A 15,814-nucleotide genomic window follows, 5' to 3' on the forward strand; every position below is an offset into this window, starting at 1 on the left:
AACATATCCCTTTAGCTTCTAGCTATCCGTCTCTCTACCCTGCTGTCATTGCTGGTGATCCTTTCCTTTGTTTGCTTTGTACTGATGTAGCTAAACCCCTTTTTCTCTTGAGCTTCTTCCTTCTGATTTGTTTCTTGATTTGAGCAGCTCTGAGTTTATACCTTTAACTGTTGATGTTTGAAGGATAGGTTTCTCTGTATATCATCCCCCCCCCCCCCTTTTTTTTTTTAACTAGGCTTTCTGCATTTTTCTGAGATGTCCTGCTCTGTCTGCATTGCTGTTCACATCCTAGATGGGCATATGGAGCTCGAGCTAATACTCTGCCTCGACCCAAACTGCAAGCACCACACCTGCCCCACGCCTTGAAGCAGACGGCCTGCTGGCTGGCAGTAGCGTCAAAAATACAAATTTAACATGGGCCTCTTTGTTTTCCAGTGGAAAAACTGGGGGCACAAGTTTTCCCTGAATTATATTCTAAATGGAAGGTTTGCAGAATTTAAAATGTATATATGGACACTAGATTATTGTATGCATAATTGCTATTACTTGTAGGCATTTATACTGAGGCAGCCTGTAGCTCAGCGTAGCTCCTCCAGGATGTTGGATACAAACAGTGCCAGTTTATGGCCTTAGGAACTCACAGTCCAAGTCACTTACAGCTTCCACATGGATTTCTTGCAGTCTGGCTTTACCAGTGCATGGGATATAGAAAATAAATCAACAATGAAGTTTTTACTCCACTCATTTTATTCAGTTGAGTTCTCTGCTGCACCTCCTGGTTAGATTGGATAGCAAGATTTTTTTTTTTCCCACACTTAAAGAAGTTCTCCAAATAGGTACTTAGCAGAAAATTAGACTGAATTTTAGTTGCACAGAAATCTAAGTCAACTCCAAGCAATTTTCATAATCCATGCAGAATGGACCAAGAAGCCAGTTGTTAACAGTCTGTATTGTTTAGGGCTTTCTGCAATCCAATAGATAAGGTTTTCATGCAAAGTAAAATATTACAGGACCATAACAGAAGTGAAAAATGCATCTCCTGGAAGGAAAACCGTACTGGTAACTTATTGTTAGTTGTCCTCAAAATAGATGTCAAAGCCCAGACAGCAGACCTACAGAGACTTTCCAGAATCCAAATATACCTACTCTGTAGGCAGCAGAGGCTGCAATGGGAAGGAATGATGTCATCTGGAAACTATGAAGTGGATGCAGAATTGATTAGAGGAGCGTGCAGGTACAGGTAGGACAACTGGTAGCAAGAAGAGCTCAGTATCGGTCTCCCATATGCAGATCTTATATATATAGTGATGGAGCAGTCGGATGACAAAGGACAGCTTTGCCTACCAAAATTACTGAGTGCTTTGGCTTGGTTTCCAAACTGATCTTGTTATCATGATACACCTGGAAATAGCATTCGACTGAGATAACAAGAAGCAAACCATGATAATGGAGATCTACAGCAGATGGAGAGAGACACGGGTTGCCATAGAAACCATGCAGAAAAAGCGTGTAGGAGTGGAGCAAGGCACAAAAAGAGAAGGGGCTGGAGACTGAAGAACTGAACCTGCTCAGCAGCCGTTCAGTTTTTTGAGGCATTAACAAAAACACGTTAGTTTTACAGGGGATTGAAAGCCATGGAGGGCAGCAGTCCTAACGGTGAGCTGCAGAACAGCGGAAGGCAGCGATGCCATGTTGTGCCATACGGGAGGGCAGAAAAAGGCCAGAGGTGAATGAGGTGGCTGAAATGGGAGGGAAGGCCTGGAGCACAGCCACAGCCCTCGCTCCCTTGTGCCTGGTGAGCACACTGGTGAGAAGTGGATGTGCTTGGCCTCCTCCCTCCCCACAGGGAGGCCATAGGTGTGCAAGAGGTCTCCCTGCTTCCAGCAGTGCCTGCTTCCAGAAACCCTGCTGCAGTGTGCCGAGCAGCTTTGTGAGCACAGGAGAATGGATCCAGCTGCAATGCTCATCATGCTGTGGCTACGGAAATGTCTCACCCTCCGGTCATAGCACAGCTATCTCCTTCGGGGCTAACGAGGCTGGCAGCAGAAGATAAAATGCAACATGAGTGTGGTGGTCACAACACATAGGTGTGGAGAGCAGTGGGGGCTGCTGTAGTCTCTGATCCCGTGTGCTGGCTGTGGAGCATCTTTTGGCTGTGTTAGCTGCCCTGTGGCTGCATGAGGAAGAGCTCCAGGCTCTCTGCATACAGAAGCAGTAAGGAGAAAGAGCGATGCCCAGGCAGCAACTCGGAAGAAGCTGCTCCAGTCAGAATCAGGGCCCCTCAGTCCTGTCCTCCCTGAGCTCCCAGGGCACAATCCTTCCCTCAGAGGGTGCCCTGCTGGGATTACACAATATTCCAGCCCGGGTTCCCGGCTTCCAGCCAGACTGAGCCCCAGTTTACATTTCCAAGTCTGGGCTGTGCTGCGTGATGTAACGCTGGAGGCTGGAGCATGACTCAATGCAAAGCCACACTGCGTGGAACTGGAAATGGTGCCAAATGTGACTGGGGGTGCAAGCGAGGAGGGAAACTAGGCAGCCTGAGCCGCTGCCGTCTGTGACTCTGGTCCTTTCAGCTGGACACCTGGGATTCAGTGGAGCTGTTTTACAGCAGAATATGACGCACAGCAATGGATAGAGATGGGGAAGGAAATTATGAGATGATTGATGGTGACTGAAAAGCCCAAACAAATAAAGGTTTTGACTCATTAAGACTACAGGAGTGATGAATAGCCATTAAAAGCAAGTGCCAGTGATCCTGCATGTCAAACAGTGCAGTGTTTCACATACTGACTTACAGCAAAGCCACGGACCCAGTAACACAGCGATATCTGTAAAGCTCCAGAATCAAGACTCTCTTAAATGATGTCAACAGTATAAAACACTCCAGAGGCTGAAGTAAATTGTATTACCTTTACCTGACCTCCCTGGCCATTTTCACCTATGGTCAGAAAATTAGAGCTCAGTCTGCTATAGGAGAAAGGCTGGTCTTATAACTGTGTTCCTTTCCATGTTCTTGTGTCATGTTAGCTACTGCTACTGTGGGATTCTTGAAAAAAAGTTTTATTTATTTTCATTTATTTATTTATTTATTTATTTATTGTTCGCTATCTAGAAGAGTCCAGGAAACATAAAATGTTTCTCAGTCTATTAACAAACTCAAGCATCAGTTGCCGTGAGAAAGAATCTAACCCTAAGAAGCACTGACTGTACAATTAACCAGATAGGAAGCACTATTAGCAACAGTATCTTTTGGGGCATTTTCTCAGTAGTACGAAGCTTTTCCAGTTCAGTGCTGCTTATGAGAAATAGCACTCCTCGTGCAAGAAAAGGCAGGCAGTACTTTCCAGGATTTATGTTATTTCTCTGTGTGCCTGTAGGGGATGTAGTTCCCTTAGCAGACAGCAGCAGTGATTGCTTATCTCCCCTGCACCGGCTACCGGAGGAGGATACAGGTTTAAAATTTCGTTAAAGTATCCCAAGATAGTTTTTAGGACAGGAAAAAGTCCTGACCAACTAACAAGGGAGTGATAGAAAACTCATATCATTTCTATTAAGCACGTATAGCCAGACTATAAGCTTTGGAACAGATCTGCAGGAGCAGTACATGGTTTTCATCAGACCCTGGACAATTTTCTAAGAGTATCAGCGTGATAACTTATAGCAAATACGGCAAACTTGCTTTAACATGAGTTGCAGTAAAATACAGTTCATTTGAGTTTGTAGCCATCATCAGGCCTACAGAGACAAATACTGATAAACGAGTATTATCCTTTTCATGCTTTCCTCCCCCAGAGCTGCAACTCTTTCTGAGTTCTTCCAGGAAAGAAACTGGCAGCACCAGAAATCACAGCGATGGGTAAGGGCCAGGCATGCTCATGGCAGGGCGCTCTGCTGTGATTTTGGTCATTTTGAGCCATTAAATTACAAGTGGGGAAGGAGACTAAGAGCAGTGAACCTGACCACAGGTTATAACTAGTAATAAATGTAAGCTAAAGGACATCCTTAACAGTTCCTTCTTAGCAAAACTGGTTCTGCAGTTGTGAAGCATTTTGTCAATGCCACCTTACGATCATCTCTGGTATTGCAAGTGCAGCACTTAACTAAAAAGAAAAAATGCAAATGTGGGGGTTTGCCATCACAGTTTACTCTCTGTACTCTCGGATCAGATCCTGAGAGGCTGCAGAAACACACAGGAAAAACACCAGCCTGTCTCCGGTGTTGGAGAGGTCATAGGCGGTGTAACGTCCTGCTGCCTGTCTGACAGCAACAGAAGGTCTGGCAGAGGTGAAGTTACATTTCTGTTGGGACCAGTGGTCCTCAAGCAAGGGGAAATAAAAGACACATATGGGAGTCTTGGCTGAGTTGCTTTTGCTTCACATTTTCCCAGGAACATTTCAGTGGTGTTGGCATGCATTACGATACAACACAATGGTATTGTATTTCCAGTTAAGGTTGCAAGTGATCAGCAGGAGAGGAACTAACATGTTTAGAGGGCAAGAAGAATGCAGTTCTGGCCCAAATGTTCTTTAGTGGACAATCTGACTCTGCTGATCTGTTCTTTTGTGGTTCCACAGGAGAAACACACAGCTGAAAAAGCCTTTATTTTCCTGCAGTGATGAGTGTGCTTGTAAAAAGGCAGAAGTGGGGGATTTTATGCCTGTGCAGTGGTAATATATTATGTCTCTGTAAGATGTATTATAGCTGTAGGTGCAACAGGCAGTCCTCACTGGGGTCTGTGAGCCGAGACTGTGTGTGTGCTTGGCAAGGAGGAACGATATGGGCTAACTTAAAGCTGGCTCGGTACTTATAAATACATTTTAAAGACATGATACTTGTAAAATCCTATCCTCATCCGATGGCCAAAGGCAAAAATGTTTTGAATGTTGCTGGGAAATCTGGAATGTGCTGATGGGAGAGAACAAGAGAGCCTTCAGGGTTATGAAGCTGCTGTCAGGGAGGGATGTCCTCTGTGTTGAAGGGATGCAACCGGCCAAATGCACAGTTTGTCTGAAATAACTTCTCCTTGGCATTTTTGTTTCTGTCTGACCTACAGGTATTCTCATTTTAGCATCTACTGGGTAACAGCTGTTTACCATAATATAGCTGTGCTGAAAGCGAGACCACAAAAAAGGTAGGTAGTGGTGTGTCCAAGCAACCTGCCTGTGCGCTGGAGAGGAGAGGATGAAGAAGTGATCGGATGAAATGGGATGATTTGGAGCAGAACCACAGCCTCGCTAACCAAGGCAAGTATCCTTTGACCCTGATTTTAGGAAGTAATGCAGCCACAATCAACTGCATGTTGGTCTTGCAAAAGTGATATCTGGCCTGAAAGAGTACACAAACCAAAAACTACTTTTCCCAGTTAGCTTTGTGTCATTCTGTGAAGGAAAAAAAAGAATGCTTAACTGCTGCCCATATGTAGTATCTGGTGGCAAAATAGAAAGAAATATGTATTTCCTCTCAAGGTCAGGCTTTTCTTGGTGAATAAAGTCTGGGAACTTCTAAGATTGGCCCTGTTTTATGGGTCTCTGCAGAAGCTGAACTGTAGGACAGATGTGGGTTTCTCTGCGTATTTGATACCAAACTTGGCATCAAGTCGGGTGTTTGATTTGAAATGAAATACTCTTCCATGAGGACTGCCTCAGTCTTTCACTAGAGGGCATCAGCCGGCCGGGAGAACGGCTCCCACGGGCAGAAAACCTTTTCCTGAAAAAAAGTCCCGGTGCCTGAGAGGTGTGTCATGGCAGCGGGCAGCTCACCGGGTCTTTGACAGAAAGTTGTTTGGCAAGCTGCCACAAAGCCGTCCTTTAAACAGAGACATCTTAAACATCCCTAACCTCTTTGTGTAAGTAATGACCGTAACTACCAAATAGGTTGGCTTTGCCCAGTTAGAAGGGAGTGATTCCCTGTCTTTTTGCAGTGACAGTGTACTCACACAGGACGGCTGCATTTCTCCTAGATAACCGACCTGACAGAACAAGGCACCGGGGGCTGTATTTCACGGTGCTGCCTGTAACAACCCTCACACAACACATCCCTTAGGGCGGGCGGGCGTACTTTGATGTTTGTTGAAACTCGTTTATTTTTGTACAGGCGTGCTCGCCCTCTCCTGAGGGACGAGAGGTCTCCCAGCGGCCAAACGCTGCCCGTGGAGCAGGGACATGGCGGCCGCCGCCTCCGCCGGGCGCTGCCCGCGCCAAAGATGGCGGCGGCGCTGAGGCGGAAGGGGCGGCCGGGCGGAGCGGGGCGGAGCGGGGCGGTGCGGAGCGGTCCGGCCTTCCCCGGCCGTGCGGGGAGCCGGGCCGAGCGGGGCGCGGGGGGCGCGGGCAGCCGCCGCCATCTCAGCCCGCATGGGGCTGGTGCGGCCGGGCCCCGGCGCGGCTTGAGCGGGGGCGGGAGGCGCGGCGCCATGCAGTGCGCCGACCCCGCGGCCGCCATGAAGGGGCCGGAGGGCGAGGGCAAGGCGGAGCCGCTGGCGGCGGCGGGGCAGAGCGGTGGCGGCGGCAAGAGCGGCGGGGGCCGCGGCGCCAAGGGCTGGCACTACAGGTGGGCACGGCGGGGACGGGGCGGGCGGCGCGGCGGGAGGGGGCTGCGGGAGCCGCCGCTGCCTGCGGAGCCCGGGGCTGGTGCCGGGCTGGCGGTGCCCTCCGCCGGGACAGCTCGGGCAGCGCCCGGGGAGGCGGCTGCCAGCTGCAAGCCGCCTCTTGTTTTAGTTTTTAATTTGTATTTTTTTATTTTTTTATTTTTCGGTTAGATCGCCTCGCGGCTTCGGTGGGCGTGTGCGCCTTCGCTTTGAGGCGGCTCTCGTGTGGCCGGGGCTTAGCAGAGCCACATGCTCACGGTGTGGGTGCTGCGGGGGGACGCGCCCTGCTGGCTGCTGCTCCTGCTTTCCCCCCGCGTTACACTATGGAAACCTGTTAGACTATGGAAACCCCTCTGTTAGACTATGGAAAGTTGTTCTTTCTTCGGTATTCCCCCCAAAAATAAACTTTCTGCTAAACTCTAGCTTGGCCTGCCTTCGTTGAGACCGTAACCTCGGTATTGGGCGTGTTTCGGTTCCTGCCAGAAACTCCCCAGTGTCATGGCTTTGCCTGGCGTGTTTTGGGGGTGGCTGCTCACCGCCTGCCTGGTTAGTCAGGTAGGGTGAGGAAAGCGTGGGGAAAGCTGACCACAGAGGATTCATTAGAAATGGATTCAAATTAAAATGCTTCCTCTGAGTGGGCGATCTGCCTGAGTGTTAAGGGGCTTTAGGGGCTTTCAAGTTTGTTTGTTTGTTTGTTTTCGTAACATGTTTTCTGTTTCAAGGAGTCGCTGCTCCCATCCAGATCAAGGATATTTAAGGTTTGAGGGACTTCTTACTGCTTTAGGGCTTTCATCCTTGACTGGACTTGGGCTGTGTTGCCATTGAAAGTAATGCAGTTGTGTGAAGTTTGCACGTTTCTCCTGCTAATGGAGACCCTCCAGAGCAGTCAGTGGACACACGGCTGTGTCCTGCTCCTGGGGGCAGGAGAAGGGGCGTCTTGTGCTTCTGCACGGGATGTTAGGGGGTCACCCACTTGCCTTAGAGAAACAAACACCTAGGGCCAGCTTGCGAGGGTACTTCATGCCTAATGATTTTAACAGGGAGCAAGTGGTGCAGGCATCTCTGATCATCTAGGTCATAAGTAATTTCCTTTTGAAAGTCCCCTTTTCAAGATTGCCCATCCGGTTGTTCTGTTGCTCTTGCTTGGTGTTGTGGCTCCCAGGGCAGAGGTTGTACTGACCTGCCGTGCCTGCCTGCTTTACGCCTTGCCAGGCTCACCGCAGCCAGCGGGAATTGCCCACGTTACACCTTGAGTATGTGGCTTAAATTGCTCTGATGCTCTAGTGGAAACTTCTTAATTTGTACGTCTTTGGGACAAGTTTAATGTATTAATTGTGTTATGGTGGACACTGAGGTACCTTGCTTTTAATCTCCGCTTTGTTGGGAATCTATTTACAGCTCTATTTGACTTTTTATGTTTAATTAGGGACAAAACATCACCTTTCCCCCCTGCCTCCATAGGATGGTTTCCTGTCGGGATGCTGCAGTTTAGTTTTTGCTCAGTGGATTACTTTTATTATGGAACGTTCTTGAGTAAAGGAAGACCTCTCTAGTAATAAATGGGTCAGTACGTAAAATACTGGGTTTAGAAACATTTCTGGTGGTGGAACTTCTCTCTAATTTTCCTGGCACAGGCCGTGGGCAGTGCATGGTCATGCGCTGTAGCAGAAGTATGGTCCTGAAGTACTGCGTCAGCACAGACTGTGGAGCAGAAGTGTAACTCTGTACTTGGTGAACTGTCTTCTCAAAACGGCTGGAGCATGGTTGTAAGACAAATGGGACCCGTACTTCATACTTCACTGCTATGAATGGGGAATTGTGGTGGTGTGTGGGAGGGAAGGGGACACAAATCTTCAGTACTGCTGGAACCTGAAATAATGACAACTGAATCTCAAAGGGTTGGAAAGTCACACTTCCTTGTTGTATGGTGCATGTCCAGAGAATATTAAAAAACGGAGCAGAAAGTCTAACTTTGTATTTTTTAGGGAAATAGTAGGGAGTTTTTTAAAGAGCTGTAGTAAAGGATTAGGCCTAATCTTTTCCAGTGGAGAAGAAACCACCAGAGGCAGCTGAATGCTTTAGGTTATGTAGAAGTATAGATACGTCTCTTTGCAGACATGCACTACTCAGAGCCTGTGTGTGGTGAGTTTGGGCAGCCCATACAGCAGTGCCTCATTCAGCTTGTACAGCTCAGTTCCATCAGAGTAAAGGAAGGTACTTTTTTACTTTTATTTTTTGACCTAGCAGAAGTTGAGTATGGGAGTTTGGAGAAACTGCACTTCTAGACATCTGACAGGAAATTATCTTGCTTACTTATGGATGTGTGGTGAGTCTCAGAGTGTGTCTCAGAGCAGCCAATGCTAAGCTGCCTTTTCTTGACTGATACCAGTAAAAGCGTGAACGTTAAGTTGCAGTGAAGTAGATAAGAAAGAGCCTGAGAGGCTGTGCTGCATGCTCAACTCTTTATCCCTATTTCCATTTAGAAAAACAGTTAACATGAGATGAGACTACTGAATAACTTCAAATTATTGAAGTTTACTTGGTAAAGTGATTTAAAATTATAACTCTTTGTTTTAAAACTGCTTCTTTATTTTCAGCAGTTACCAAGTTAGGAAGTGGCATTGCCCATTTGCATTCAGCTGTTCTACTTTTAATCTTGTCCATCTTCATTATTTTTTGCCTTGCTCTAGATTGAGCGAGCAGAGTAGCTTCAAAGCAGTGAGAGAAAGGGGACAGCCTTGGCAGGTACTTGTATGATGTGTGAATCATAGTCATTCAAATAACATAAAAATCTCACAAGCAGGATCTGTATCTGTGAGCTAAATAGAAAGCTGGTCAGAGTACTTGCCAAGGAAATATAACAAATCCTCTCAGCTTGACTTGAGGGAATTTCAGATAATTTTGAGAGAAATGACTTGCAATAACTGGTTCTCGTTTATCTACGAAGCTAAAAGTTCAAGGCACTGCAGTTGACTAGAGAAATGAGATTGTCTTTCCCTATTGGAGATGTGCTAATGTGCTGTCCTCTCACATTTTTCTTCATGGTTCTGTTCTCAAACGCATAAATCAATTCAGTTTCTATTGAAAGGACTCACAGCACTTTTTCCCTTGCTGGTAGAAATATATGTACATGCTCATTAATTTCCTAGTGATAGCTGATTTTAAGATTACAAGTTATATTTCAAAACCTATTTGCTTTTTAGTTCCTCATGTCTTCTTTTTGGTAACTGTCTTTGTTCCTTATTTCTTAAACGGCTTAAGCATCTGTTCACTATGGACGTTGCCACAGATATTTGTGAAGTTTTACAGGTCAGATGTCTTTTGTTGTTTTTCAAGGAAGCAAGTTAACTTTATCTGTTCTTGAAAGTTTACTAAATGCTGCAGGGTTGTGAATTAGTATATAAGAACATTTCAGTGGAAGTAGTTTCTAAGGCAGGGGTCAGTTTCCCAGAGTTTTTCCTCTAGGGGTGGTAATGACAGGTAAGAGTTCCTCATGCTGGATTCATTCTGCACGCTATTAGTTTTATCAGCTTAAGATGTTTTCTCTTGTATTACTCCATGGGCCTTTGGACCAGAGTAAAAGAGGCTGAGTGAGTAAACAGCAATGCAAACAAACAGCAGAGAGAGGGCTTTGGCAAAAAGAGTAGCATCATAACTCTTTTAAAGTCAAATTCAAAAAGCTAAGAAATTTAATGCTGGGTGACAATTGTCTTTTAAGGGCTTTGTTTTGCAATTGATACTAACTGCTCTTCATAAACTCGCGCACACACACAAAAAAACCAACAACAAGCTCTCCCCCCTTAAAACAACCAACCAAAAACGTAAAGAGTTACTGACCTTAAATCAGTCTTCTGTTTGAGCAGATCAGCATGCAATAGTGCAACAGAAGAACAGGCAGCTGAAACACATGGGTATATTTTAATCCTATATTTCAAGGTGATTGTGAACTCTTCTCCATATAGTAATACCATGGGAAATGTGTTTTAAAAGAGGTGGTTGTTGCACTCGTGAGTTTGATCTCAGTTAACTCGGGGTGACAACCTGCTGCACTTCAGACAAGTGGAAGCAAAGTGCGTGAGACTGAGCTAAACTGTGGAAGTGCTTAATTACTATTATTTTTATTCATGCTGTATCATGAGATGAATTAATTAGCTCTAACAAAGGGAAGTGTCTTGCAAGTGATACCATCTTCAGCAGATGTTGATAAGAGCCCTTTTTATTGAGGGTGGAGTTAATGTCGGTCTTAGTTGTGAGGAAAATATGTAGAGTTTTTCTAGTTTCTGTGTTTTTCTGTTCACACTCCAAGAATGCTTAATCTTCGAGGATAAATTTCATGTGTTTCACCCTTTAAAGCTGAAGCAGATAAAGTGGGTAACGGCAATGTAATGTTTAACAACGCCTCCTACAGCGAACCTCTCCCTTGCTGATCCTTCACTCCTGTCTCTGAACCGGCGTTTCTCATTATAGCATTAATGTAAGCATCTAATTCTTGCTTAGGCTGCCATACGGTGTATTAGCTGGCCTAATTAACTTTGGACTCCTGAGAACAGGCTGGAATTTAAGTCCCTATCACTTGAAAAGTATAAAAAAAGAAACGTTACGCAAATGTCACGCTGGGACAGCTCCCAGTAAGGAAGTACCAGGAGCGCAAGCACTTTTATTCCTCATCTCCCATGTTCTGGGGTTTCTCCCTGTGCTGTTTGGAGCTAATTATTTGGGGTCACACGTGGAGTTGTGGTGCTGGGTGTCCCCAAGCCCCCTCCCGGCCTTAACATGGCGTTAGTTACCTCAGGTTCCTCAGCTCGTGCGGCGTTCCCGCTGCCGCCCAGCTCTGTGACATCAAGGCGGTGCCCACCGCTTCTCTTTATTACTTATTACATTTCTGGGGTGGGCTTGCCCATTGGATGAAGGCTCTGATGTCACGCTTGTGTCACGGTGACCTCAGCCTGTTTCTGAAGGCCTGCGATGGCGCCCAGGCCATCTGGCGGTGGAAAGCCCTGGATGCTGGGGATCTCACAGCACCGGTGGCTGTGCGTGCTGCCCTCCTTCTGGTACCAGAAGTCAGATGCAGATGGCTGTCACGATCACTTACTGTGGTGGTGGGAAGTGGCTGAAAAGCTCTGTGCCTGGGTTTATTTATCCTCGTTTGAATCCTTGCTTGACGAGTATACCATGTTCGTAGCACCGACTGAGAAACGCTGCGCTCGACGTAACTGTCTCTTCGCAACACACAAGAAGGCCACGTTTAAAATGCTCAGCTGCTTATATCGACCCCATGATCCATTCTTTGTTATTAAAATGTTAAGATCATTATTTATTGCATTTATTTTTGTCCTTTCTGAAGCCCCAAGGACATCTCGTAAGGCAGGTGAGCCATTCGTGCTCACAGACTGGCAGAATGGAGATGGAGAAGATGACGGCTCAGATTCATTGTGAATTGAGAGAAGCGTGTGTGTGTGTAATAAGTGGGTAGAGTTGGGGAAACAGGTTTGGGCAACTTAAATAGACCGTGGTGATGGCTGGTGTTCTAGCAGGGACCTGAACTGGGGCGGCGAGCTGTGAGTTTGTGTCTCCAGCCCTGTGGCTGCTCCATGAGCAGCTCTCAAGAGCCGTATTCCTCTCCTGCTTCCCAGAGCATCGCCGTGATGTCGGAGCAGGCTGTAAGAGCTGCTGGGGCAGGAGCAACAAACGTGGGAGTTGGTTCTGACATGCAGGATACTTTTCTTAATACTGGGATATTCATTCAGAGTTAAAAATTAAGCTGAACTGAAAAAGCAGAAACTTTAAATAGCTTTTCACCATCAAATAATTTGTGCTTTTTCCTGGAACAGATTTCTGCAGGAGCTAATGGCCATTACAAGTGCCAATCCTGGAAGTGCAGAGGGTACTTTTTCAACTTGCCTTTTCTAATGTAATCATGTAGCAGCATGTTAATTAAAATCGCCTACAATATTAACATCCTCCTCTGCCACACACGCTCTCTCCCTAGAGAGAAGATGAAAAACAAACTGTGTGTGACCTAATCACACCGCTTAATGTACAAGCAGAAAGTGCCAGCTGCTGCTGGTAGGTTGTCCGAGGCTGGTTCTTGTGCTGTACTCACAGTACCATGAAAATCACAGCACATGTGCAAGGAGCCCTCTTTACTTAAGGGTGTTGCCTTGACACACATGCCCATCATCTGCTGGTGCTGGTGAGGTTTTATTGTAGGGGATCACTGCTTGCTGATAGCGCTGTCTGACAACTTTCATTTTAGGGTGCTTGCAAGGCTTACATGGTTTCAGGTTTTCTATACTGCACATCTAATGATGAAATGCAACAGGCTGAAATGGGGTGGGAGAAGTGCTGTTATTTTGTGTGTTAAGCTGACAACCTCATGTTTGACAGCCTGGGATGCCTCTCTACTTTGGAGCAGGAACATCAGTGTCATGGGGAAGGCTTTTTGCCTTGGGTGTGCATTTTTGTCTTTCACGTCTAAATTTCTAAGTTTTTGAATCTGAAAATCTTTAAAAATGTGATTAGTGTTTAGGCACTGACGTTAATTTCCAACAGAGCTCAATTTGCTGAAGTTAGGCATTGGCAGTGGAGGTGCAGTGAGCGAGTGGTCTGCAACAGAAAGCCAAAAGTCTTCTGGGTAGGGCTGCAGGATGCTGTGATAATGTGCTCGTTTCTCACCCTGGCTCTGACCTCCTCTGTGCTAACAGTCGCACTGTTTAAACTGTTTTTCCTCTGTAATCACTAACTGTATGTTCCTCTTTCTCAGAGGCCTAGTTTGGAACAGTTGGCTCTGATTTTGCAGAACTGTTGCAGGGTCACAGCTGCAGCTGAAATCACCAGAAGCTGTGATTTGAAAATATCAACTGCAAAGATATGGTAGGGAAAAAAATGGGCCACAGCAAGCTCAAAGCTAGAAAGGCTGAAAATTCACTGTACATCAGTTCCCTGTCAGTAAAATGGGATGACAGTATCCTCTTTATTTATTGTTTGGTGCATTGCTCTTTCATAAACATCACTAACAAGCACAGGAGAAGAAAATCGTAGGAAAGCTTTTTGTTGGAGCATGAATATAAAATGAATAATGCCTGATGTTCACTGTACGATGAACAGGAACTGTTTTGAGTAATTTCTTTTCTGGGGATCACTGTCCACTTAAAGCACTGAACAAGAAAGGGGTCCTGCTATTTTTGTTTGTTGTGATAACCATAAGTGGTTAAACTAACGCAGGTGCTTTCTTAATTAGCACTTAAACCTGCTGAGTACCTCATGCCTCAAGTTTAATATAGGAATATTTTGGGTTAATTTCTATATATCTAAAAGCTATAGGATAGTTTGGGTTGGGATATCCCTAGTCCAGCCTCGTGCCCAGAGCAGGGCCAGCTTCAAAGTTTTAACAGGTCATTCAGGGCCTTCTCGGGTTGAGTTTTGAGCATATCCAAGGATGGATGTGTTTGTGCTTGCTTGGAAATAGTAATTTTTATCCTGTGTTTAACCAGAAATGTCTCAAGAATTGCTCAAAAATATTAAATGTCTCTACTTTTTATCTCGATAGCTGATAGTATACGTACCTACATTTAAGAGCTCCTAGGTTAGAAGCAGACCAAAATACCTGAGGGAGAAATATGCATAGAAGTTGATAAGCTAAAACGTGCTGGAGTGTGCTTAGAGTAACTAACTGATGCAGAGGTTTTAACACCAGTATTTGTGACGAGTGCTTACTGGGGTCCGTCACTTTCTGAAGTGCTGTAGACAGCAGATATTGCAGAATTTCAGAGGTGCTCATCCATCAGTGTGTTCGCCCAGCTTATGTTGCGTTATGTTACATTGCTGAGCAGAGCAGCTTTAACTGGTCAGCTGCTTGAGCTTTATGGAACTAGACTCGAAGGGAGAGTTTTGGTTTCTGGTAACAATAATACGTGAAGTTGTGCATTATGGTGTGCAGCCATAAACTGGTAACGTAAATGCTGTTAGTTACAGGAGGCAATAGTTATGCTCCAGGGGCATAAGGTGGAGAGCTCACACCTGTTGAGCTGCCTGGTTTTTGTACCTTCCACTTCTAAGATGTTTCTGTGAGTTAAATCTACAGTTACTTCCTCAGCAATAGCTTGAGTACTGGTTGTCCTTGCAGAATAATCTGCGGGGCTGGCTGCTGACTCTCAGGTCCAGCTTCAATTGTGTTATGCTGATGCAAACTCACAAATAAATTGTGTGTGGGTAGAGTTCATGCTGACTTGAGCTCTTTACATACATGCAAGAGAAATTGCTTAGCTGAAACTCACTGCAGTTTTTTTTTACAGGCAGACAAGAGCTAAAGAGCTCTTTAAATGATAAAGTAGTTAAATATTACCAGCTTTACAGTAGTTCAGTGAGAGCAGTATTTTGCTTCTTATTCATTAAATGGTCTCTCTCCTTTTTCCCATTGCTACCCTGCAAAAGTGTTACAGTATTGTTTCATTTGTGTATAATTGATTCGTGGCCTTTAACACAGAAAAGAGAATGGCAAGTTTAATTAGTATGGCCTTAAAAACAACAAAACAACAACAGCAGAAAATGTTGGAAGTTGGATTTGTCATGTTCCCCTAGAGAACTTAGTGCCAGTAGAAAATTTAGGTGCAAATGCAACTGCCTTGTTGATAACTTGGGCTTGTAGGGCTTGGGCTCATTTCGGGTCCTTCATGGCAGATCTGTGCTTCTCTTCCAGTTCGTTTGCGTGCTCCTAAAGGTTTACAGGAATATGCGGAGAAGTTCTCATATTTAACAAGGATGTGTGTTGCTAGCATGTTTGCATGCTTGCAGCCAGCCGTTGGGTTCACAGGGTTTTTACTGTCAGTGTTGTTGTCATGTTGTTGGACCTTTCTTCTTTGCACTTGCTTGTTGGTTTCTAAACTCACAGTCAAACACAGTGGCAACAGATGAGCTAACAAACAGGAGCTCTTGCGGCTACTTCACAGATGACTGCGTGATATTGTTGGTGAGTTGCATGGCCCGGTTAGCTTTTTATTTCTTCCAAAATCATTTGGAAAAGCAGAGCTAATGTGTTGCTGCAAGCTGGATGAAGGTTTCTGCCTTGCCTTGCTGGGTGTGCCGGCAAACCTGCTTTTGCCCCAGAGAGCCGTGGAGTTGGGGTGTGCTGAGCATGCTGGCAGCTTCTCGGGACCCAGTGATCTTTGCTGTCACAGAAGATAATGTGCATGGTTTCCACTGCTGACATAGCTTTTATTTTTTTCCCTTTAT

General features: G+C 45.6%; 1 protein-coding gene across 2 annotated transcripts in view; it reads left to right on the plus strand.

Moving 5' to 3' along the window:
• The first annotated feature begins 6,187 nt into the window (after positions 1–6,187).
• The window catches only part of OSBPL11 (oxysterol binding protein like 11), a 36,244-nt gene continuing 26,617 nt past the window's right edge, over positions 6,188–15,814 (plus strand). Inside the window, exon 1 of one of the 2 annotated variants that reach the window (XM_035331191.1) lies at positions 6,188–6,546. In XM_035331191.1, the coding sequence (XP_035187082.1) occupies positions 6,203–6,546 (344 nt within the window). In that variant the 5' untranslated portion in view covers positions 6,188–6,202. Of the gene's footprint in view, positions 6,547–9,698; positions 9,893–15,814 lie in introns of those variants that run through there. The other variant, XM_035331192.1, reaches the window with a different exon arrangement.

The sequence above is a fragment of the Oxyura jamaicensis genome, chromosome 7, assembly GCF_011077185.1.
Source record: "Oxyura jamaicensis isolate SHBP4307 breed ruddy duck chromosome 7, BPBGC_Ojam_1.0, whole genome shotgun sequence".
Classification (NCBI taxonomy): Eukaryota; Metazoa; Chordata; class Aves; order Anseriformes; family Anatidae; genus Oxyura; species Oxyura jamaicensis.